We start from the raw sequence: 26094 nt of genomic DNA on the forward strand, positions 1-26094 counted from the left end.
GGAAAGCACAATTTAATTTGGCAAGTAGGCCTTCAGGACTTGTCATTGTAAGTCATAGGCCTACAACTTTAAACATCAGGTTCCTTAGTTTGAGGGTCACACATGAGCAGCTATTTGTCTTTCAACCAGGAAATTAATCGAAAACTTTTAATTTTTAAGGCTTCTTGCAAATATATAGATTTTTTCATGCAGGCCACTTAAACTCAAGGCAAAATACCATCTAGCATCTGTTCTGAGAAACAGGTTCTTTTGTTCCTCACAGATACGTGCCCAGCTAATCTCTTGTGTTGTGGCTGCGGACTCTGACTTGCTGCTAACCCTCGCTGGGCTCCAGTGTGCTCCATGACGCCTCGTACGAGGTCAGACAGAGGACAGCGACTCCACTTCCCATTTCCCTTCAGAACCTCAACCCCCATATGCTTACAGCAGAGCTTCAGCTTCCCAGAATGCACCTCTCTAGCCAGCTGACCCCGAGGTCGGCAGCTGTCAATCACATCCTCAGCTGGCTCTGCAGCTTCTGGACATAGACTGGAGGATGTGAGGGAGGCCTCTGAGAGCAGCCCTGGCTCTGCATATGGGATCATCTCTGTGCATTCATGGCGGGTAATTAAATTAGCTATCCTTCTCCTATTCTAATGCAAACCTCAGGTTGAAGCGCCACCCTGTACGTGAGAGGAAAGGCCTCAGGCAGTGACAGCGAGACAAAGACAGCCAGCTTTTATGAAATACAAAGTTGCACTTCATTCTAGCTGGCAGTGTGTTGGTGTTCATTTGGCTGATCAAAATAACTTCTCTATCGCTGTGCTGTTGGACAATCATTCAAATTGTCACAGAAAAGGTTAGTTCTTTGTTTACTCTCGAGACATGAAAGATATTGTTGTTTTATTTCTCACTTAAAAACGTAACAATAGTTGATGAAAAAATATTGACGAAAATCTGATTGTCACTGAAAAATATTTTTGGCAGATCCCGATAAAGCTGTGTATATGTACACATGCAGGCCAGTGCCGACTGTGTGTGTGGAGCAGAGAGGATGTAAGGTGTAACAGGGTGTGACAGGCCTGCAGACTGACAGCCCTGCAGAGAGGATGTAGTGGAGGGAGGGGTGAAAGTGGGTCCTATAGCCTGAGGGCCGCAGGGTGCACCAAGAGAGTGCAGGGTCACCTTTATCCATGCTGTCTGTGCCCAGAGCTGGAAGTGCGGGGGCTGAGGTGGGGGGAGACCTGGGACTCCTGACAGGCTGAACTGATTTCCTGTGCAGGGTCATGCCCAGGACAGACTCAAGAGGACAAGAGTTTAGGACCACGGGGAGCATGCTCATGGTATGGACTATGAGTTTTGCTTTTTTTTTTTATCCCCCCCTGCTTTTCACAAAGGCTTATATTCTAAAATGTGCACATCTCCATCTGTGGTTATTCATAAATTCAAATTAAGAACAATGCTCTGTATTTTTTATTCGGATGAGATTTTACGTCTCCTTTGTTCTGAAAGTCTAACTTTTCAGTTAATGAATCAATGCATGAATGGACGCCCCCTCAGGTGTAATCAAGCAAGCCACAACTCAGAGAAGTCCACATAGGAGATCGGTTCTTCAGTGAATAACATACCCATAATCCCCTACACCTTAATGCAGTATTCATATAAACAGTGTTACCTGCGGCAGCTCTGAGATCACAGCGCAGACGTTCTTCCACTTGCCCACATTTCTGGAATGCATTTACTCAGCTGGGTCCGCGAATCGAAGAGTGCTCTGCTGCCTTGGGCTACAGAGGACATGCTTGTCACGAGATTTGGGAAACATATCCCCCCTTGTGTGTACATCTTAAAACTCCCCTCTAACAGAATTATGAGCTTTTTTTTTTAATGGGGGGGTCAGTCAGACGGTTTGACAAATGCTAGCCGCTACACCTAGGCTGAAGTTTATGAGATGAATGTACTGCATAGTGTGAGAGGGTAAAAGGCGGCACTGTGGTTGTGATTTACATGACACCGTCCTCTTTTCTAGCCTCTGTGCTCTACTGACCCAAACATGTTAATCTAAGTCATGTTACACGTAAATGTCATTAGGCCTTACATCTGAGGTCACTAATCATGTCAAATTTAAAGGAGGTCTTCCTCTCCTTGCAGACAGAAATGTCTTTGCAATTTGTGTCCACATGGAGGCTTGAATTTTCATTTTGCTCATTTCATTTAATTGTACGAGTCTCGCAGTAAAGAGAGGCATGTAAAGAGTATTTTCTGCACATTGGAGCAGGATTAAGATTGTCAGCAGAAGTATTAGCATGTCCTGTTGGTCTAATTCTTGAACAGAACAGTGGTTCTTCAGCTTTCCTCTTCTTAAAAATTCAAGCCATAATGTAGCAAATGTGAAGCCATCATTCACATGCCATCTTAGCTCCACATTTCTTCCTTCCAACACTTGGATGTTTAACGTGTTCTGTGGACACTTTGATATTCCAGAAACAAGAAATGGAATCAAATGGAGCTTGTGAAGCGTTTCAGCCCAAATGGATTTCATGTTTACACACTTGTCCATCAGCTGAGCAGCCTCAGGTATCCGGAGAGATGTTGAGATGTCCTCAAAGCAAGCAGTGCCGAGTCTGAACCTGGTAAGTGCACTGTGTTTAGACGGGGTTTGTCCAGATCGAAGATAACATGCATGTATCAAATGCCTTTTGTCTTATTACCGCTGAGTCCAACTCTTTCTGAAGACATTCAATCAGTGTTGAGCAGCATGGTGAAGAAAACAATTCAACTTGTGTCTTTGATATGAAGCATGCATATTTCCTGCTTCACTTTATTATTAGTTTTTATATAGACTCGACCAAAACGTGTTCAGTCAAATATATATAGAAAAAATAGCAACAGTGCATTCATTAAAACTTGATTTAAAATAAATATAAATGATGTTTAAAAAGGTTATTGTTTTGACATCAGAAGGCTTTATGTTACCTGTTCCATAATGTCTTATAAAGTATTCAGTACAGACACACAAATGAGGACTATAGTTAAGAGCTGAATGACATGAAAACAGTAACGACCAATATTTACTGTTCGGGCCTAAAGACTCATCGGTCATGTACATTGACTTTACAGTATTTTTGTTTTGTTTTGCTTTTCTATTATTAATTTGTATTGGTATTTTGATAACATAACAAACGATGTTCGCCATAATCTAATCCGGCAAACTATTGGCTTACTTATTGTTCACTTTTTTTAAATGCCGATCGAATAATCGCTTCGTTACTTGAAATAAATTGCCTTGTTCTGAAATAAAAACAGTTCCAATTAAATTTCTATGTAGCCTACTTTTAAATACCCTAAATGACATAAAGGAAGCCGGCTCGTTTCTAAGGAAAAAGTAACCTATTATTATATTAAAGGTTGAATCTGTTCATACTTTAAAGCAGCAAAAACGTAACATTTCTTCAATAAAATGAAGACCTCGGATATCATGATTACCCTCTATATTAAATATGGTATAGATTTTGAGTTTGATTTAATATTCAAATTTGATCGACTTCGATAGTTTTGTAACTAACTCCCGTTTGCTTTACTGCTGGATAAGTAGATTATTATTATTACTGTTATTATTCCTATTAATAATAATAACAATAATAATATTTACATTAGACGTATTTAAAAGCCAAAATTAGCGTCACACACAAGTGTTGCTTTTATAGGCTACATATCAAGTTCATGGTTAAGCGGCATACGGCCGTTTAAGAATTGATCTCTGCATTAACATGAAACGGGAGAAGAAGAAAATGTAGGCCTATATGAGATATTAAATCGAGCACTGCTCTGCAGTAATGCTCAGATGCCTAAAGTTAAAGAAGCTGTCGGGCTGACTTATCGGAAAAGAAAAAAAACGATCTGTAGAATAATGTAGAAACGGAATAAAGTCAAATGAAATAGCTGCATGAAAAAAGTAAAAAATACAATAAAATAAAAAATACTGAGAGTTTCATAATGTCTTTTTGTTTTAAAATGTGTTTGAGTAAGTTTAGATTCCGTGCGTAAACGGTTGTGTGTCCCCCTCTGCCTGCTTCTCCTGTCCTGCATGATTTGCAGATAAGACCCCTAACAACATATGAAATAGGAATTAAATGGTTAATTGGAGGGACAAAAACCACACGTGATTGAATTTTTGGCGGATTATATCAGACTTCTGGATGCTGTATCTCTCTCTCTCTCTCTCTCTCTCTTTCTTTCTGTGTTTGTCTCCCTCTCTCTCTCTCACACACACACACACACACACACGCACGCACACACACACACACACACACACACACACACACACGCACACACACACACACACACACACACACACACACGCACACACACACACACACACACACACACACACACACGCACACACACACACACACACACACACACACACACACACACACACACACACACACGCACACACACACACACACACGCACACACACACACACACACACACACACACACACACACGCACACGCACACGCACTCGAACACAGTCCTTTCCCGGTTTCACGGGTCTTTGTTTCTGATCTGTTAAATCCCACCCACTTGACATGAACACAGAAGAGAAAAAAAGTCTCTCACTCAAGCGCCCACTCTGTCAACGCGCAGTCGCTGTTGTCTAAACTGCTGCTGGATCCGTAAAAGATGGACACGGACAGTTGTTTGCCTTTCTCTTCGCAGAGCAGCAGGAGGACGCCAGAGACCTCTCCGGGTTTGGAGCACCGAGGCTCCGGCTCCTTCCTCTCCTGCGATGAGCTGCAGAAACCCTCACACCTTCCTCCTCCTCCTCCTCTCCCAAACCGCCTCGGTCTGCGCGGGGATCTGTACGCAGCCGCCATGGGGAGGTTTGGTGATGCTGCGGCGGGCTTTACGCACGGCGCTGTTCCGGCCAACGCGCCCGGCTCCCCGTCCAAACACAACAAATTCATGGAGAGTATAAACCAGGATCAGAAGGGGTCAGCGATCAGCGGCAAGCCGGCATTTTATGAGCACAACTCCGAAGGTGAATGAACTTAGTATACTTTGCACGAAATATTACTGATTTAAGAGACACATCGCTTAAACTGTTCACGCTAGCGCCTTCTGAAGCCCGCAAGTTCATGTTGTTCAAATGTCATAAAAACAAATAGCTTCACTTGGTCCTTTAAAAGAGGGGGTTTCTTTAACAAAAAATAAGAACACAAAGACCAACAGGTAATAGTAAAAACAGGGTTACGCAGTCCAACTAATATTAACGAAGACTTATTAACTTGAGATTTGACTGATCCGTCTTTGTATGATAAATATAATACTATTATATATATACGCTAATATAGTACAGGCCTGAAGGTCAAATTAGCCTGTTTTATTTGTTAGTTACTTAAGTTATGACAATCCTAGCTTTAGCATAATTATTTAAATTTTGACCTTGAAAAAAGTTATGGCTATGCTGCACACAACTAGCAGTTAAAAATAATTAGAGGTATAAACTAAATAAAATAAATACAAAATTAATAAATCTTTTTAATTTAGATTTACATTCTTGCAGTTTCTAGGTTTGGTGATATTGACTTTTCAGCTGATAATTACGTTGAAGTATTCCTTGATTTTTACTGGCTATGCACATGGAAGCATGATAACAATATCAACATGGTTTCAGCGATGTAAAGTCAGAGAGGTTAAAGGTCAGACTGGCAGAAAGTTGGGTGTGTCATAAGGTGATCCATTTATCTTTACCCTTCTGTATGTTTGCATAAAGATGCTCTCTTATTTTTTTTATTCTGGATGCATGTTACTATAAGGTCAAATGCGTCAGACTGACTTTTGGAAGGCATGTGCTGAAATGCTGTCAGACTTTTAGGCCTATAGAAGTTCATCCTGTGAAGAAATGTATCAACTGTGTTGAATTGAAGCCTGAAGAAATGGTGTGCTGTTTCATTTTATTTATTGGTGTTGATGATTGTGCAAAGCAGCAGAGGATATGAGCACTGATAAGGTCTTTGTGATATCTGTGTCCAGAATAATATACAACAGCCTGATTCAAGTGACTGCCAAAGAAAGCCAATACACTTTTTTCACAATTAGTTTGGATAATGAAATCAGATGTGTGGACTGAGAGTCGACGTTTAGGACTTTTCATATCAATTCTGCAAAGGAAAGCAAGTATAGTTTTCTCTTCCGTCTCTGTACCTCTCTCTCTCTCTCTCTCTCTCTCTCTCACACACACATACACACACACACACACACACACACACAAGCAAATACACACATATATGCTCACACACATAAATTGATTCCCTAATAATTTTTCTTTTGTAAATGAGGAAATTAGCTAAATGACTCTAATGGCATTTAGATCAGAATGTTTGCATGTGCAGAAAAGACATGAGTTTGCCTCTATGTGTGTGTGTGTGTGTGTGTGTGTGTGTGTGTGTGTGTGTGTGTGTGTGTGTGTGTGTGTGTGTGTGTGTGTGTGTGTGTGTGTGTGTGTGTGTGTGTGCGCGCATGCCTACTCTTTGTTTGCTTTTTTTGAGTTGAGTTCGTACACCTTCAAAGGGAGACATGGCTTCCTGTTTTGTCTACAGTGGACGGAAGGTTCTGGGATTGTGGGACAGGCCAACGCATTCAAACCAACTTTGATCATCTTCACACTAAAGATTTCCTTTTTTTTTCACTTTGTTGTTCCGTGCTTTTACTTTTTGAAACTTCAAAGGATGAGTGAGTTTAAATTTGTACAACTGTTTATAATCCAGTTAAATTATTTATATATTTTAGAAAAAATGCCTCTTTAGCTTTTTTATTGACTGGGGAAATGTGACAAACTATTTCTCGGGGAATATAACATTATTTTTTATTATATTGTTAAATATCCAACATCAATTTAAATATCCTTGACAAATGTATCCAAACACATTTTAGAATCATTTGTATTTTTAGAGGTAAAAATATTCTTATCACAAACACACCTCACTGTGCTACACGAATAAAAAGACAATTCTCCCTTATTATAATAAAGCTTATAGTGAACTCAGCAGCATAAACCTAACGTCAAACTTTGACAATTTTTTTAGGCTAATACTTCTTTTTCCTTTTTTAAAATTTTGATATTGTAACTATAGCAGATTAATTTCAGACCCGTAAATATTCTATATGCTTAAAGAAACGACAAAAAAATGTATGTTTTTAAATACTGACGGTAGATTTCACTTAGATTGAAAACCTGAACTTACAGAACATGAAGCCTGGAATTAAGGAAATTAAATTTCAACCACATGTATTTCAGTGTAACACAATTGATCCCAAGGCTCGCAGCATGATGCTTAACCTACACGCTTTAAATTCATCCTCTATTTGCCTTTTCCTGGATTTCACATAGATCTCCAGTTACACTGAGATGGAGGCAGAGCGGATGTGGGTGCTTGACAAGGGTAAAAGCTACACAATGTCCCGCGGCCCCAGTTTGCAATCTTAACCGAGAATATTTTCAGCATGAACTGTAGTGTGCGTTGGGATCTAATGGACACAAGGAAATTAATGTTGCAATGAGAAGTGCTCTCTGTTGGGCCCCATATTGAATTAAGGGAATAGCAAAGTAATGTCTCGGCTGCCCCCAGTGAGTGAGCGCCTGCAGAAAGACGGAGAGTGATTTTGTTTTGGAGCTCAGGGTTCAACTTAATGAAAATGGACAACAACATCCAAACACTGCAGGAGGAAAAAGCCTTTTCCACGGTCTGTTAACTGGAAGGCAAATGCTTTCACATCTCCCCTCACTGCTGAAAGTAAAGGGCAGACTATGTTTTCATAATTCAAAATATTGTGTGCTTTGCTAAATATAAATTTGTCATATGATTCAGTACTACAAAATTAATACGTCTACTTTTATTTGCATTGCACAAAATCACAACAAAAGTTATGACATCCTCTTGACATATAGAACAGGTTTAAACAGTAGTCTTTGCAGAAGTTCAACTAAATCCTAATTATCTTACTGTTCATATTTTTTCAAAGACATTGCAATGACCAACCATTGCAAAAAATGCCTTGTTTGTTTGTTTTGAAAGCCCTCCCTAAACATTAAAAAATGAAACTAATCAGACATAGTTTTGTCTTTTTTGCCGTCTTGTTCAAGCTGAACCTAACTTTGAGAGGTACTGGCCTTATTAAGGGTTGTCTGAGCAAATTCAATTAAAACACTGTTTGCTTTAATAACCGTTGTTTGTTGATTTTCTCAGGCATCTCAGTTGAGCCTCTTACGGCAGATCAAGTTTGGGAATCAAATTAAGAAGCATAAAAAACAAGCACGATATTAATTGCATGCAGTGATACCTCACAAACAAAATGTTTGATGTGATAGAGCTGCATTACATTTTAGAACAGTGTGTAAAAGTATAATGCACTGGTTTTTAAAATCTGATCAAGGTGAAATTGATGTTTGTACTGACAGCTCATGTGCAAAGATATTTGATTCAGGGATTACTTTCTGTACAAAAATTGTGCGTTTTAATCCTCATGTTGGAAGGGCGTTTTCGGTATGCTGCTATATTAATCACATTTCAAAAGTTGCATAGGTTTGCGTATTTGTGTTACTCTTAAAAGAATGCTGACAGGTTCAGAGTATTTGTCGGGGTCCTGTTCAAACTCTTAACTTTCTGCAACTTCACAAAAGAAATAAACAAGTTGCACGATTTTATATCTAAAGAAGCATCATTGACATTATAAAATTTCAATCTTCCCCAAAATAAATCAGACTGTTAAAGTTGGACAGCATCAATGTGGAGCCTGGGACAAATCAAATAAAACAACATAACACAATATATTTACCGGTCAGAACTAACAGTATTAGTTATTAAGAGTTGAATGTGAATAAATGAGCTCACTGAAAAGTGAAGCATTAAAAAATATGACGTCATGTTATAACCCTTAAAAGTAACATCATAAGATAAATTTAAAAATAATGGGACATTTTTTTGTTGTTGTTGTAACTTAAAGGAAATGAAAGCAGCCTGAAACCATACAACAATAACTATCATTGATAGTAAAAACATATAGACTTTTTATGGTAGAGATGCATTTATTTTAAAATGGTGTCTTTTTTCTCTCTTCACTCTGGGCCTCAGTCAGAGACAAAGGAGCTCCAAAGACTATGGGCTATCCTGGTATTGGCACGGACTGCTGTGGAAAGCTGAAAGAGTCCGGAGGCGGTTTACACGGGGACTCCATCGCCGACTCCATCGACTTATCGGGCAAAAACAAGAAGCGGCGCAATCGCACTACGTTCAGCACCTTTCAGCTGGAAGAGCTGGAGAAAGTGTTTCAGAAGACGCACTACCCTGACGTGTACGCCCGGGAGCAGCTCGCCCTCAGGACGGAGCTCACAGAGGCTCGGGTTCAGGTGTGTTAGGGAAACTACCTCGTATTTTACTACTCTCAACAAATGACTTGAAGAAGTTCTGACAATTTACTGCGGCACTTTATCTTTGTGTTTGGAAGGTCTGGTTCCAGAATCGTAGAGCCAAGTGGAGGAAACGAGAACGCTACGGGAAGATCCAGGAGGTCCGCAACCACTTTGCTGCTACCTATGATATCTCTCTTCTCCCTCGCCATGACACATACCAGGTAGGCCACTGGAGATATATCACATATAATGACAAAGGTTAAATATTTAGAGCTTTCTTTTACAAGCTTCCTCCAACCTCTTGAAATGAAATCAAAGCATTCCATCAAATTCCTAATATTTCCCATCCTATCCCTCCCTCTGTCCAGATGCAGGGCAATCTATGGCCCGGAACAGCTTCAGGAGGCGGCGGTGCTTCGGGTGCTGGCTGTGTCCTGGGTGCTGACTCCATCCCCTCCTCCTGCATGAGCCCGTACCCTCACCCCCACGGCAACCTACAGGGCTTCATGGGCATGCCCACATCCCCCGGCCATCCCCACCACCACCACCATCACCACCCGCCCCACCATCCCGGCATCAACGGCCTCTACTCACTCCACAGCTTCCCAGGAGGCCTCGGGCCCCCTTCAATCGAGGGACCAGAGGCCGAATACAAGCCGACTGGCCTGGTGGCGCTACGCATGAAAGCCAAAGAGCCTGGCAGCCTTCTCTCCTGGCCCACATGACCACAATAATGCCAGCTCCCCACTATGCACTGACTGAGCCAAAGCATATTACATTCCCGACCCATACGCAGTCCCTGAAGTACACACCCAGCTCAGCATTGACTCAGATATTCCTCTTAACAAGTATGTAAGCTATCACGGAGACTTTTCACTATTCAGAAGAGAATGGGATAAGAATTTGATTCTTTTTATAGGATTTTCTATTTCTATTAATAGGAACTTTATGTTTCCGTTTTAAGTTGGATATCACAATGCTGAGACCAGGAAAACTTATTTAAGCATGTAAAGATTGTAATTATCATATTAATCATTGTTTTTTTTTAAATGTCTGTTGTGCTTTATAGCGTGAGCAGTAATAAAGGCCTCCATCTTAATCATGTTTCTCATTCAGTAGGAAGCTATTTTCAGAAACGGGGACTCAAATATTTAACAAAAGTAACATCTGCTGGAATAATTTCAACCATTACGAGACGTAAAAAACGATAACCCAGGCGAGTTAAGCAAAGTGTGTGTCAAAAACACAACTGTGATGTGGCTGTGTGACATACAGTAAAATGCTTCAGTGTGGTTGCCAAAAGCCAAAGATGTCTGCTGTGCAGGAAGTGAGTTTCTTTGCATTCTGGAAGGCTACACAGAGACGATACATGTGCAGCCTACTTTGCCTCTCCTCAAGAGGCCTTAAGGTTGGCAGCTCATGTATCGGGGGCAAGTGGCTGATTCATTAATGGAAAAAATAACTGTGTGACCACACCTCACTGTTGATGATGATCAAGGAGTGAGCCAAAGATGAATCACAAATAACTCCACATTTGATCAACTGGGTCATGAAGTACAGTGAAACCTGAGAAATCAGGGATTCCAAGAGCCAAGAGCATTTTTGACTGGATGATATTTATTGAGGTCAGTTCAGTTGCCTTTTGATTTTCTTCACAACTACTTTATTTTATTAATTTGTTGGCTTTTTAAAGAAGACAATTACATAAATGTGTTGCTGTTACATGTACTCTAAATGCACTCCTAATAATTGTTTTCAGAAAATCTTCTTGTGCTCACCCCAAACAATTTACTTTATTGTCAGGGAAACACTGAACTGCATGGTACCATCCCATCTGGTGTAAATTACTAAATACCAACATATTCATGTCAGATGTGCAAACATTTCAATCTGTGTGCGAGTGAAAATGCAACTTGAATTGAGGAGTGGGGTGGGGGTGGGGGGGTGGGGGGTTCCAGTGGTGGACAAAGCCCTCTGAAGCTGCACTTATACTCCCCAGGAGTGTACATGGCTTCAGGGTGAATGTATTGGCTCTTCTTTGCTCGCTTCACCGTGACAGCCGTGCTGGAGCACATTAGCTGCCATTCCCTTTTAGTCTGTCCCGGGGTTTTGTGAGAGCAGCTAACATGTGTTTCCAATAGAAGAATGCACAAACCCATCAGAAACACTTTCCACACCCACAGCTTCAAATTCCACCCAGGCCCTGGGAGACAGCAACTCTTACTGGAGTAACATAGATGCCCCACTCCCCGTGATTAAATCCCAGATTAAGAAAAGGAGATAAGAAGAGCAGTCTGTGGGGATAAGAGATTGGGTGATGGCCATCTTTAGGAAAGCTGAAGAAATAGCACTCAGCTTAGAAGGGAGCAGGTAAATCATATGTTTGTTGAATAAAAAAAAAAATAGGAAATTTATACTTGAACTTTTTAACACTTTCAGGATATTTGCAAATTAATATCTCAATACTTGATATTGTGGTCATATTATTCCTAAACCTCTACCTACTATAGGTATACATTTGTTTTGATTAAGTGTCCTTTAAGTGACGGTGGTAAAGCTTTGATCTGTATTGACTCAGTAAATCAGGCTACAAAGTTCTGATCTGATTTGTCAGGAAATAAATGAAAAGGTAAAGTTTAGACTGTACAGTGCTGCGGGCACTTATTAACTAACCATCACTCTTGTGTGGCAGGGTCATTGGGTGAAGACTGTCACACGAGTCAGGAAATTACTTTGCCCCGCAGTCTCATTAATGGACACAAAAATATGATTGAATGCTCAGTAAAATCGGTAAAGCTGCCCGCTGGCCACCGTTCTATAAGCTTTGATGTTAACAAGATTGATCTTGGCCTTGAAGTGCAACTATTGTGACACACAAAGATCCTTGTAGTTGAAGTAGTAGAACAGCATTTACATGTCCCACTAAACTAAACAATGTGGTTAAGCACACAACGGTGAAGTAAGGAAAGTGAAACAGTCATGGAGTAGAGCAGCTTCCAAATGTTTGACTGTAAAATTTCTGTTAGCATTTAATCATCAGCAGGAAAAAATTTAATTCAGGTAAAAAAAAATCCCTACATTGAGTTGACCAATTAATGCAGAATTGTTTATTACACAAGCAGTGTAAAACTGGTTGATAGAAACAGTGAACTCAGCTAAGTGTGTGGAAAATAAGGGGAAAATAATGTTAGGACTCTGAGCAGTCAAATATGAGTTGTGTGTCTTTACAGTCAAAAAGGAAACTCTTAAAGTAACCAAAATGTTGAGAAATAATCTATAACATGTTGTCATCTTTACACTTAATTTAATTACAATCATCTTGATTTGTCTATAGAGCCAATAAGTGCTCATACAGGGACTTTATCAGGGCTATTTTAGGCATTATTGGCTATAGTACACCATCCATTATCTATATTGCTTTTCCCCTTCAGGGTTGCGAGGGGCTGGAGCCGATCCCAGCTACTATTGAGCAATAGGTGGAGTACACCTAGAGGCAATTTAGAGCACCCCGAGATAACCCATGCATGCACAGGGGAAACATGCAAACTCCACACAGAGAGGCCTGTCCGATAAGGATTTGAACCAGGAACCTCCTTGCTGTGAGGGAACAGCGCCGACCACTGCATCACTCTGCAGCCTAACTTTTGAACCAATTCTCTCTGTTCAAATACTGCCACCCTCTGGTTGTAGGTTTACTTGTTGAAAAATGTCTCTATCCCTCCCTACATCAAACTATCATTTTAATTAAAAAAAAAAAAGAGTAATATCACTGATTAAAGTAATGTTATAAAAACAAAATCATTTGACTGATGTTTGACAGAAAAACCCTACCACCTACTGAAAAAGTGGGTGGTAGGTCTTAATACATTAATACAACTTTTAATGTCAGTAGTGACCTGAAGGGGGTGCAGATTAACAAATAGCTGTGTGACGTGTGAAAAAATAAATATCTGGTGACATGTAGCCTATAAGCTATGTTTAATGTATTAGGGTAAGCTACCGCGACAAATAAATACATTTGTATGTATATACAGTAGGCATATATATATTTTTCTTTCAATTAAAAATAATTGTGAGTCATAGACAAGAATAGCCTACAAGAACAAGTATGTGATAAGTGAATGATAAATATTTAATAGTGATTGATTTGCTCTGTTGAAATAAATACCAGTTAATGACCCATCGCTTTTTCTTCGTAGACAATGTTAAAAATAAATAAGTTTAAATTTAAATTTGCGAGTGTATGATTGACATGCGGTTTAAAGTTTTCCACCCACTTTTTCAACCAATCGAGTACAAGGGGCGGGCTTTCACACTAATCTCTACAAAATGGCGACTGTTGTTGTTTTGCCGCAGCGTCAATGAAAAGTCAGTTTCTTATTTTAACATTTATCTGCAACACTGTGCAGAAATAGCTTTTAAAATACAACAGGCGTCCGCAGGGTCGGCTTCGTGTGGATTGAAATGAAAGGCAAAGAGCGGTCGCCGATTAAAAAACGCTCCCGGGCCCTGGACGATATCCGAGACAGGGGAGGATGCCACCCGACCAGCAAGAAAATGGGGGCTCTCTCCGTTTCCAGCGGGAGTAATAATGGAAATAGCTCAACCAAAGGCGACGGTGGATCGACGAGGAGAAGCCTGCTCGGCGAAAAAAGAGACAGGGATTTCGAGGGACACGGTCGGACTGGAAATAATCACAGTTGTCAGCCTGCTACCGCTAGCTCCGTCGGTAAAAACCACAGCCTGAGCCTGCCGCTCGACTTAGCCGCGCCGAGGACCACTTCACGCGGGGAGCAGAGGGTCCAGCCGCCCGGCACCGAGAGTGAGTACAAAACTCTGAAAATAAGCGACCTCGGCACCCAGCTGAGCGACGAAGACATAGAGGACGGACTATTTCACGAGTTTAAAAAATTCGGAGACGTGAGCGTCAAGATAAGCCGTAGCAACGACGAGCGGATAGCTTTCGTTAATTTCAGGAAGCCGGAGGACGCGAGAGCGGCGAAGCACGCGAGGGGGAGACTGGTACTCTACGACCGTCCGCTGAAGATTGAAGCAGTGTACATTAACAGGAGGAGAAGCCGCTCTCCTGTGGAGAGAGACTTGTATAGTGCTGCACAAAGCCATAGACATTTGCAGAGACCTCTCTCGCCCACCGGGCTTGGATACAGAGACTACCGCCTGCAGCAGCTGGCCCTGGGTCGGCTCCCCCCTCCCCCGCCGCCCCCTCTGCCCAGAGAACTGGAGCGGGACAGGGAGTTTGCTCTGTTTGAAGCCAGGGCACGTCCGTCTTTTATTGCAGAGCGAGCTGCTTTTCGTGAGGAGGATTTTATATCTCCAGAAGATGACCAAAGAGCCAATAGGACGTTGTTTTTAGGCAATCTGGACATAACTGTTACAGAAGCGGACCTGAGGAGAGCTTTTGACAGGTTTGGGGTCATAACAGAAGTGGACATTAAAAGACCCACACGAGGACAAACCAGCACATATGGATTCTTAAAATTTGAGAACCTAGACATGGCTCACCGTGCTAAGCTGAGCATGTCTGGCAAAGTAGTGGGCCTCAACCCGATAAAGATAGGCTATGGAAAAGCGACTCCCACCACGCGCCTGTGGGTGGGTGGTCTTGGACCCTGGGTTCCTGTTGCTGCCTTGGCAAGAGAGTTTGATCGCTTTGGCACTATAAGGACCATTGACTATAGAAAAGGGGATACTTGGGCTTACATTCAGTATGAAAGTTTGGATGCTGCACAAGCAGCGTGCACACACATGAGGGGCTTCCCTCTTGGGGGTCCGGAGAGAAGACTCAGGGTGGACTTTGCAGACACTGAGCATCGCTACCAGCAACAGTTCCTTCAGCCTCTCCCAATACCACCGTTTGACATAGTGGCTGAATCTTTTGTGCACCGTGCCACCCCTGAACCTCTGAGGGTCAGAGAACGGACTCCACCGCCACTTCACTTCAGGGAGAGAGAGCTCTTTCCTGGAACTGAATGGCCAAACCCAGCTATTCGGGATCGGGTACGATCCTCACCCTTTGAGCCCCTGGAGCACTTGGAACGTGAGCGACGGGCACGGGAGCCCTGGTCTCTTGAAAGAGAGCTCCAGGGACGAGAACCTGCACGCAAGCGGAGAATAATGGAGGATGGACGCCATATAGACCACTCCCCTGACAGCACTGACAGGACAGTAAGACGTAGGCGTCCCTCTCCAGATGGTAGTCCTGGAGGTAGCAGCAGAGATGGAGGGCGCTTCAGTGACTCAGAGCGACCTCTGCGAGGAGAGAGACCCTCCCCAACAAGAGAACATCACAGCAGCCTTGAAAGGGGCGGGGCTGAGCGAAGACTCAAAAGCCAAAGTCTGTCTGACAAGGGACTTTCGGGCAGCAGTATTTCAGTGGTTGGAGAGCGTAAGCGGAAAGCAGGCGATAGTGGCAAGGTGCCAGCCAAGAGAGAGCGTTCTGAGAGCAGTTCCAAGGGAGGTCAGCCATCCAAAACAGACAGCACTAAACTCAGTCTGGCCTGGCATGGCATGCTGTTGCTCAAAAACAGCAACTTCCCAGCCAACATGCACCTGCTGGAGGGTGACCACAGCGTAGCCAGCGACTTGCTACTTGATTGCTCAACAGGAAGGCAAGTGGCCGAGCTAAAGATCACCCAGCGTCTTCGTCTGGACCAGCCCAAGCTTGACGAGGTGTCCCGGCGCATCAAAGTAGCTGGTCCCGGTGGCTACGCCATCCTGCTTGCAGTTCCTGGGACCACTGAGGATACATCTTCGTCTGACCCGGCGGCCTCAACTCAGCGCCCGCTTCGCAACCTGGTGTCCTACCTCAACCAAAAACAAGCAGCAGGAGTCATCAGCCTACCTGTTGGGGGGAGCAGAGATAAAGACAACACTGGGGTTCTACATGCTTTCCCTCCCTGTGATTTCTCTCAGCAGTTCCTGGATTCCTCAGCTAAAGCTCTGGCTAAGAGTGAAGAGGACTATCTTGTCATGATTGTTGTTCGTGGAGCATCCTAAAAAAAATCTGAACACAAAGTTCAAGTGATGTTAAAAAAAAAAAAAAAAAAAAAAAAAAATCTGCTGTTTGTCAGTAACTATTGCATGCTGTGTGTTCTGCATTATGGGGTTACACTAGTATGGTTCTTGAGTGTTTGTATGTTGCCATGTAATCCACTAAATGGACAAAAGAGCCCTCCTACCAAACTAAGACAGTGTGTGTTTTTGAAATTATTTTTAAAGGGTGAGTTAATGCTTACAAGGTCATAAATCCAAAGTGATTCAGCCAGAATTCTGTAAAACAAGAAAATAAGAGAAGTTAATTAAAAAACGTAATTCTTGTCCATTTATGTTATAATCTTAATTTTCCACATTAACTTGAAGAAAAAAAAGAGTGAAAAAATAATCTAATAAATAGACACAATAACACCACCACAAGTCAAACTACTAACAGTGGCCTTGCATGCTACTATGATGTTAAAGCCACATTTCTGTTACACAAACAAACAACAACTGAGCTACACAAAGGTAACATTTGTTTTGGGGCTGTTGAACTTTATAGCATCATTCAGTTTGTACTTGTTGTTATTGTGTCTATTTGTTCTATTTCAGAATATTTACCTAGAGTGCAATAATACTTCTACTATAATCACATTTTGATGGATAGTCACAAAGGTGAGCATGGCATTTGTGAACTGAAGGTTCTGTTAAATGAAAGGTGTAGCGAGTGATGTAGAACTACAGTTACAATCTTTGTCTTTTTAGGTTCTCAGAACATTTTGAAGACAATGACATGTTGCAAAACTGATTTTCAGTACCATACACTTTATTCATCTGTAGTTTTTGGCCATCTTGCAATCCTTAAGTTACCAACCCAATGTCAGCAAGACAGTTTGGTGATAGGAGTGTGATGTACTGAAGACGTTTTGCAACATGCTCTAATTTTGATGGACCTTTCTTGCCTGAGTTGTACGCCTGTGTGCGTTCTCAATTCTGGGAAAACATTTTGAAGGTCACTTGTTTAATATAACTCAAGAAAAACTCAAATCATTTCAGTTACCTATATTGAGAATAATGTTTTAATAACTACAAATTATGTTCAGGCTCTTTGAGTGCATTTTTTATCAATACTGATACACCAAGTTGCAAGTTAGACAATGAATTCAGTGTGTTTCCTCTGGTTAAACTCAAATGTAGACTCTATGTGGAAGAATGGATACTAACAGCTGTGACATTTTTGCCCATAACAGTACGCATAGCATAGTAAAGCAACACTAACATGTTTTATATTTTTTACTTAATATTTAATTTTGTGCATCCCTACCTTTCAAAATGGTTGTGTAATGTGATTTATGAGAAACAGCTACTAATGGATAAAAGGCTTAGATAGTTTTGTGTTGTTTCATTTATTGCTCTCAAACCAGTAGGTCTTCTCAAGAAAACGTTTATTCAGTATCAGAAAAATGTTGGTCAAAGTAACAAAAAGCTGATATTTGTTCAGTGAGTAGGTCTGTGTAACGTCAGAGTATTAGACATACTATAACATTCAATGTTTGAGTTTCAATTTAGAGGTTTAATTAGATGAGTTTCTTAGCTCATGCCTGCCAACATCTTCCCAAGGCCTACTTACTGTATTTTGTTTATGACATTTATGTTTGACATGCAATAGAAACCTATCCTGAATTATAATTTGCTGAGTTTGGATAAATATGTATTGAAAATATCAGTATGTCAGAAAATTGTTATATATGTGGACATCACAACTTCTTCAAGTTGGACTCCTGAGCAGCCCTGAGGGCAGACCTTCAAACTTCTGCAGAGTGTTTGTGAGTCCTCACTTATGAAGCAGCTTTTTTAGTTGTGTATCCCATCTGCACCTGTGATGACTTCTGTTTTTGATGGAAAATTTGAGCAATGTACACTTTGATGTCAAGAGAGAGGAAAATCCGTAGAGCCCATGTGAAGCTGTTCACATACCTGCAAGTGCTTTGGGCACTAAATGTGACCGATTATCAATAAATTGTTCATTTGAAGGGAAACATGTTTCTTCGATGGAAGTGAATTGAAGAAACACACTGCCAAACCTTATTGTGTTCCATGGAGTTTTCACTTGAAATTTTGTTACTGCACACAAAAGGGGAGACAACTTGCAGTTTGTTTAGCACCTTTGAAGAGAGAACCCTGTGTCGTGTGTGGATCGTTGTTTGCATACTGGCCTTTTCTGGGCTCCTTTGTTACCCACCACAAATTACTCCCACATGATCCCCTGTTACAGCGGCATCTGAACACCTTTGTCAGGATCGAGGAGCTTCTGCTGCCCTTTCTTCACTGCCAGAATCCCGTTTGCAGTGTGAAACTTTGGCAGATGCAGACAACGGTGCAGTTTGGGAATCAAGGGCTGGAGCAAACAGCAGCATGTCCTGTGGTCCTCCTGGTAATTCCTCTAAGGGGTCTCGTGTGCACTGTTCCTGTTTCTGAATAGGAGCTGAGGAAATCCCATCACCACCCTTCACACACTCCACTCCAGAGATTGTGTGTGACACTGCTGTGAAATATCCATAGCATCTTCAGCTAAGGGTGTCTCTCTGCAGAGACAAAGCTGAACCGCTGGGCTGATTCGTCTTTATTATACTCTTTCCCATAGTGATTTGATTTGACCTAATGTTTGGCTCAGGGAAAAGGATTGGCCCAAACCTCAGCTAGGAATATTGTTTGCCCCTATCTTTGTGTCCTCCTCTGATTGAAGCGTCTCCAAGGAGACAAGTGAAGAAGTGCTGCTGTGCCGAAGCTGTATTCACTCATCATCAGAGGTCTGCTGAAGCATGGGAAAAAAATTGGAACAGGCCAAATAGTTTACCCTTTTTGCCACCGCTGGAAGTATCCACGCTGCGGACCCTCCCCCAAGTTCTCCTAAGAAACCTGTGTTTTTTTGCCAGTGCCCTTCTTATACAGTTATGGCAACGACACAGGAGAGGGAGTTTTCCATTCCCTCCATTTTAGTTATAATAGTGTGAGGACAAAAGCTGTGCTGAGAAGGGCCCCTTACTTCACTAGAGAAACATTGCCATCTTGAGGACCACCGAGCGCCTGCCTTCCCCTGTCAGTCTACCTGACAAAATCCCACTCATGCACAACCGACACCCAGGACCGAGCTCACTGGTGGTATCACTGTTTGACTGCTGTGTAAAAATAGCATGAGGGTGAGTAAGCAGAAAAGGTGCTGCCTGCCAGGCCTGTATCGTTGGCATAGGCAGCAGTGGTAAGTATAAAGTGTCAACACCACATGTTTTACAATAACAAATGCAAAATGGCACAGTATCTATTTCAGCCAAAGTCATTCCTGGGCTTATTTCTACTCAAAGCAGTTAACAGAAATCATCTTGTGATTATTAACAGGACCGTTCACTGCCCCCTAACCGAAGGCATATTTACTTCAGCAGCTTCTACCTTGACAAAACAATGACATGTTTTAAATACTTATGATAAAATGTAACACATGGTAATAATCATTCTCTAAAATTTTGAATAGGTTCTCAGTGATGCAAAAAAGATGTACAATTTTGAAAATAATTCAGGTGAGTTTTTATAGTTTCTGAAGCTGCTAGGGAAGTAATGCAGAGTCAGTCGTTTTCTTTGTGTAGTTCAATATAGGTTAAAAACCGAATTACTCTCGTTAATCACCGTTAGTTTTTCACTTAAAGTTTTATCACAGTTACTTTTATTTCTCATATTTAAATGAGCCTATGTTTGAGTTTAGGTGTATATAAAGACTTTTATGATGCTGTGTAGTGGACTGCTGCCAAACTACATGTCATTGCAATTACAGAAGTATCAAACTAGGCCAAAAAACCTGCATATTTTTAGGAGGCATTTTCATTCAAGATGAATGTCGTCGGCGAGCCGTGCCTGATAACAGATAGTGTTATTGACCCTGCTTTAGACAACTGTATGAGATTAATCTTGTTCAAGCATGGCAACAATAGCAGTTGTACAAATGTAATTAGTTTGAAATAGATTGCTTCTGCCCCAGAAACATTTAGTTTCAGAGATGTTAGACCACAAATGATAACCCCGTGTTAATTTAACCACAGTTATTAATGTGAGATTCAATGGAGAACAAATCCTTACCTGTACATAAAACATACACCAACCGTAAAACGTGAATGTATAGTTATAATTAATCAATCTGCACTAAGAACTAAAAACTTTGATTCATGCAACTAAGTAATTAAACACCAACACTTGTCAAAGTGAGATACTTACAAACAAAGATTAACAGAAACTGGATGGATTGGTCATTCTTCTTGATTATCAGTGTTCAAACAATAGGCTCAGTTTTGCCTTTTTGAATAAGAATTTGAAAATGTAACAAATTTGCAAGGAGAGCATTTATCTTCAAACACTACATGAATGTTATCTCTACAATACACAATATCAAACATCCAAATCACTGCACTTACCTACAGTTCTTGGTAAAGGTACTTCAATTGACTTCTGCCAGTGGTATCACTACATTCTTATATTTAATCAAATGTGAACTGTTGTACAGTACACACTGAACAAGCACCGTAGTCATCAAATCATAGAGGGAGACATGTTTATGATTCAAGCTAAAAAAAAATATATAATTTATCTGACTGATGCAATAGAATCCTCAAATTACAATTTAAAACAGTGAATTCAGAAATGATTGCTGATTGGATGTAGTTAATTAAAGGAGTATTTTGGTATCATGTTGATCAGCGTTTAAATGTCTAAAGTCTTGTGTTGCACTTTTAGTGCCGGCTGTGGCTCAGTTGTCTCTCAACCTGAAGGTTGGGGGTTCGATCCCCAGCTCCTTTAGCCACATGTCTGATGTGTCCTTGGGCAAGACATTCAACCCCAATTTGCGCCCACTGCTTCATCAGCGTGTAGGAATAGGATTAGTTCCTTCTGATGGCCATTTTACATAGCGACCTCTGCCATCAGTGTGTGTCGAGGGTGTGACCTGCGGTGTAAAAGTGCTTTGAGTAGTCAGAAGACTAGAAAAGCGCTGCACAAGCTAAGGTCCATTTACCATTTGAATCTCACTGCAAATGATTGACACTGTCATGAGAACTGTGAACCGCTGCCACATAATAAACACATTTGTATGTTTCACAGAGTTCCACTGGACAGCAGACGATTCATCAGTTTGATTCCAGGCTGTCACTGAACATCTTCAGGTGTCGACTACACTGTAAGTAACCTGCTTTGATTATTACATCAGTGTACAAAATGTGGAAACCTTTTAAAGCCAGGTGAAATTATACATATTTGTTGTGTCTTTATTAAACTCAAAATGAGATTGAATGTAATGTAATATAAATCATTTTTTGTATGTCTTGATAAAGTGTCAATAAAAGGTTTCAGATATGATGTAGGTTGTGAGTGTTTATTGCAGAGAGACAGAAAATGCATTACTGTTTTCACAATCACACGACAGACTTGAGTCACATGTCGGTTTATTGCTGTCGACTGCGCACTCTTACAAGGCTTAGAAATGAGCTTTAAGCCCTTGAAACATATCTATGATTGGTTAAGCATATTTTCTAAACTATCAGTTCACAAATCTAGGAGCTGGAGTAGTGACTTAACACAGTACTTCACACAGAATTGCATATGCAGCAACATTCAATCAAACACCATCAAACAGACTCAGTTGGTGTTTGAGATGTTGAAAGGCTCATAGAAAAACTCTTCTGATATATTTCTTAAACATAAAGATCATTTAAATGTTTGGGTAGCTAACAAGTCATATAATCCCAAACCAAAATCTACTTTTAAAGCATCAAGTACTTAACATAAAAGATTTATCATGGTACAAAATATTCTGTGGTCCTCAATTACAAAAGCAAACTGGTGGTGAAAACTTGTGAGCCAAAAGAGCTTTTGTGCATGACTGTCATTATTGAAACAGCACAAAGAGCTTGCTTAGTATTATGAAGGTGAGCTGAGGGGGAATAATTTGGTACTAATTGAGACAGCATTCTTTGAGTAGAAGCAACGTTTAGCCACAAGAGGGCAGCATAAGAAAACATGTCCATACCTCTTGCCCCCTCAGTCCAAACTTGGAAACTAATGACTGACAAGTGGTCATAGTGGTTTAAGTTACATAAACTTTCAAAACTTAAAAAAAAAAGTAAAACAACTGATACGTTTCAAGTTTTAAGTAGGTTCTAATGTGTCTGTGGCTGACATCACAGGAAAGTTTGTAAAGATACAAGGTACATCGTAAGGCAAACTGGTGAAAAACAAGGTATCCACTGAAAACACACCAAAAAAAAACCCTAAAAAAAAAGATAAAACAACCAATAAACTCCCATATATAAACACAATATAATGACTTAAGTTGCATTGCCATTAATTGGCCGTCTGCAGGCACTGTAAATGCTTGGCATTCATTTCCTACCAGCCAGTTGGGATACCTTGTATTTATATGGACAATTTCTGCATCATTGTATCACAGTTGGTCAGAGAATTACAGACATACAAGGATGATATAATTGACACAAAATCTAATAGAATCACATAGAAATGAGCTCATCGGCTCATTTGCCACTCAGAAACACAGTGATCCAAATGTATGGAAACATACTTAATCCTCCTCCAAACAGACTCTTTCTCTAAGGAGCTGGTATCTTGGCTACAGTTAAAACGATATGCACTTGAGCTGCTAATGGCAGGAAAATTACTAACAGCATGCTTTTGCATAGAACTGCTCATAAGCTGTGAGCTTGCTGTAACTATTTCGTTATTTGCAGGTAGTGCTAAGAAAAACAAAGTGAAGTTTAAGATATTTGTCTTATCATTTCTGACCCACAAAAAAAATAAAGGCAGTATCTAGTTTGTCCGAGTCATTTCCAGGTCACAGCTGAGCTTTAGATTTAACAAAAGTGAAGTGTGCTCACTTGCACTGAAAACTGCATGTGCAGACACTGTAAACAGTTTAAATGCCATAAAATTGAAGTTCAAGCACTTGAATAGTTTGAATTGTGCGCATTGAGAAGAGCTGATGTGTCAATCACACAGCTGTATGAGGACGGCTGAAACCTGTTAGCTAGTAGGAGACATGTCAGTGTAAAGTTTTTACTCTGTTGGAAAATATTTGCATGTTAGATAAACTGTAAACCGTGAGAGAGTTAAAGAGATTAATCAAAAGGTGGTCAACGAGTTGAGTCGTGTGTGTATTAGTGAAAGCAGGGAAGTGTAATGATTAGGCTACATTGAACACACAAGTGGCCATTGTTTTATGGGCCATTTTGAGTCAAAGGAGGCTTCCACTTTGTTTATTTTGCCAGTACCAACTGGTTGTTTGTTGCTGTAAAAATTGATTGCGGAGCTAACTATTGACCTTTAAAAGCCTTCTGTAGTCTGTAGATGTGTTCCTGATATTACACAAACTCGGCTGAAAGTACAAGTTTCAATGTAAAAATGGATCACACGACCACAGAACAAAAGCTCACCGCCTTATTGTGCCGCTGAGTCCTCTGCTGCAGGTGGAAGTGTAACCACAGTGTGAGACATGGACTTAGGAATGTGACAGTTTCTTTGACTGAGTAAGTGTCCTTTGAAGTTAAAAGGCTGAGAAGTCTGTTTTTGTGCGAGTGCTGAACACAGCTGAGACTCTAACCGTCTCCTGCCTTTCAATGCTACATTACCGGTTTAGTCTGCCCATTCATTTAAATGGAGGGGAAAAAGTTGAAAGATTCCCAAAATGTGAAAAGAAGACATCCTGAATGAGCTAGTCATTTTTAAAGTTTGAATAGTAAATCTTTATGAATGAATGCTGCATTAGTTGACATTCTGAAAAGCCAGAATATAATTAATATAGTGAAAGATGGTGAGACACTCACCGGTCGTACCTCTTAATGCTGCAGACGCCATACAATCTACTATTTGTGCTAATGCATTCATAATGTTAGGCCAAGAGAGACACATCTTTTCTCTGTTAAATTACTGAAGCTGCAGCTACATTTGGCTTTGCAGACAGATTATACATTGTGCCAAAGAAGCAGGCAACAATTAAGTGGTTAAGAAATTCGATATAATAACTGGGGAATCAGAGGAAGATCAGTTTTTCATGGCTTCCATTATTATCATCGGAAAAAAACAAACCATGTAGGTTTTTAAGCTCAACTGCAAAGCTTAGTTTCCAGTCATTTTTGTGCAAATTTAAAATACCTGCAAAGTATCTTGAAATTAGTGATTGTTGCAAAGCTATATTAAAATGTGCAGGATGATATAAGAGGTTTCAATGCATGGACCAAGGACTAGGGGATGAGATATTTTAAGAAACACTTAAATTTTGGCTTTTCAAAGTTCAACAAGATCATCCCGTCACCAACGACCCTTAACTGTATGTTCTTCGACATCATGTAGTGCTTTCAACACTTTTCCTCCTTGGCCATTGTTGCATTCCTGCTGAATTTAAGGGTCACTTGGGTCCCGACTTTAAGCTGGAGTCCAAGGTCCACGTTATGCAGGCCTATGAAGTTCTAAGCATGCTGGTTCACGAATGTAGGCGTTCCCTTGGTTTCATTCCTACACAGCGCCGTTCTGCAGGCGGTCCGGGGTGAAGCAGCCGTTGGTCTTACAGCTGCTTTCTGCTCTCTTGTCCCGGGTCAGTTTGTTCCTGGCCTTCCAGCGCTGAGCCAGCGGCTCCATGAAGAGCGAGAGGGAGGAGAGCAGATAGCAGAGCCCCGCCAGGTAGAAGGAACAGTCATACGTCTGAGTGTAGTCATACAGGAAGCCTGCAAAAAAGTTATTTATAAATACAAATGATACACCATATGAAGGGACCTTTTTGACAACCGGATAATCACATGATCTTATTAATGCTTTACAAAGCATGAGTACATTATTCTCCTTTATTAAAGCTATAAGTAACAATAAAACTCTTTGTAAAGGTTTCCTCTCTAAAAATGTAACCACAAAATGTCAGGAAACTTTTGTTTGTCAAATGTTTACAATTATTCCATAGTAGGATTGCTATCCCCCTGTAATATGAGGAAAACTGTTTAAAGAGTTACGTCTGTTAACTGTTTTGTTTACATGAGCCACGTTGACATTTCAGAGCGGTTAACACGTCTGAAATCAAATGACCCCAAGTCAAACAGAACAAGTATGACCACATGAAAGCTGTTACTGGGACCATTAGTGGACAGTTGGCTATCCTGAAGAGAATGACTGAACAACAGGAATGTTATCACACCTTTCCTGCCCGAGGCAGGGGCTACACATGTTTTTAACTTAATAACAATAATAATAATTATGATAGAAATAAAAACAATTTAATTGCAAAAAGCTTTTCATTTGCCAGTACTTTGAGAAGGGCATGGTGAGGGATCATATTTTAAACCTGCGTGATCTCAGTGTAAGCTATACTGCAGGTGACTCATAATTTCCCATCTTCTTGTGTTATCTTTTTTTTTTTTTTTTTTACATGAGCCACTTGACGTTTCACTGTAGAGTTGTAAAAGTACTAAAGTATGTTTTGTGAAATCTGTTCCTGTATTATTGATCTTTGCAACTTCAACTTTTACTCCACTACATTAACATTGGACACCTCATTACTAGTTACAATGTAAAATCTTAATGTAATTGTCAGTCTCTAGTCATCATCATTGATTATGTAGACTATGCATGTATGCAAATCAAATGAGAGTGGTAGGCGCTAGAGGGCTGCA

The 26094-nt window shown here is 40.7% G+C and overlaps 3 protein-coding genes across 4 annotated transcripts in view; 2 read left to right on the top strand and 1 right to left on the bottom strand.

Moving 5' to 3' along the window:
* The first annotated feature begins 701 nt into the window (after positions 1–701).
* Positions 702–11021, top strand: alx3 (ALX homeobox 3). The gene is made up of 6 exons (XM_061058058.1): positions 702–838; positions 2461–2609; positions 4699–5020; positions 9114–9388; positions 9487–9612; positions 9760–11021. The coding sequence occupies exons 2-6, from the start codon at positions 2574–2576 to the stop codon at positions 10114–10116; spliced, it is 1116 nt and encodes a 371-aa protein (XP_060914041.1). The 5' UTR covers positions 702–838; positions 2461–2573; the 3' UTR covers positions 10117–11021.
* A 2674-nt stretch (positions 11022–13695) lies between these two features.
* Positions 13696–17779, top strand: rbm15 (RNA binding motif protein 15). Its single transcript, XM_061058635.1, has one exon. The coding sequence runs from the start codon at positions 13856–13858 to the stop codon at positions 16406–16408; it is 2553 nt and encodes an 850-aa protein (XP_060914618.1). The 5' UTR covers positions 13696–13855; the 3' UTR covers positions 16409–17779.
* Positions 17780–21784: 4005 nt separating this feature from the next.
* The window catches only part of slc16a4 (solute carrier family 16 member 4), a 37131-nt gene continuing 32821 nt past the window's right edge, over positions 21785–26094 (bottom strand). For both annotated transcript variants that reach the window (XM_061058636.1, XM_061058637.1), the window contains exon 10: positions 21785–25158. In XM_061058636.1, coding sequence (XP_060914619.1) covers positions 24950–25158 — 209 coding nt within the window. In that variant the 3' untranslated portion in view covers positions 21785–24949. The remainder of the gene's footprint in view (positions 25159–26094) is intronic.

The sequence above is a fragment of the Labrus mixtus genome, chromosome 15 (genome assembly GCF_963584025.1).
Source record: "Labrus mixtus chromosome 15, fLabMix1.1, whole genome shotgun sequence".
In the NCBI taxonomy this organism is placed as follows: domain Eukaryota; kingdom Metazoa; phylum Chordata; class Actinopteri; order Labriformes; family Labridae; genus Labrus; species Labrus mixtus.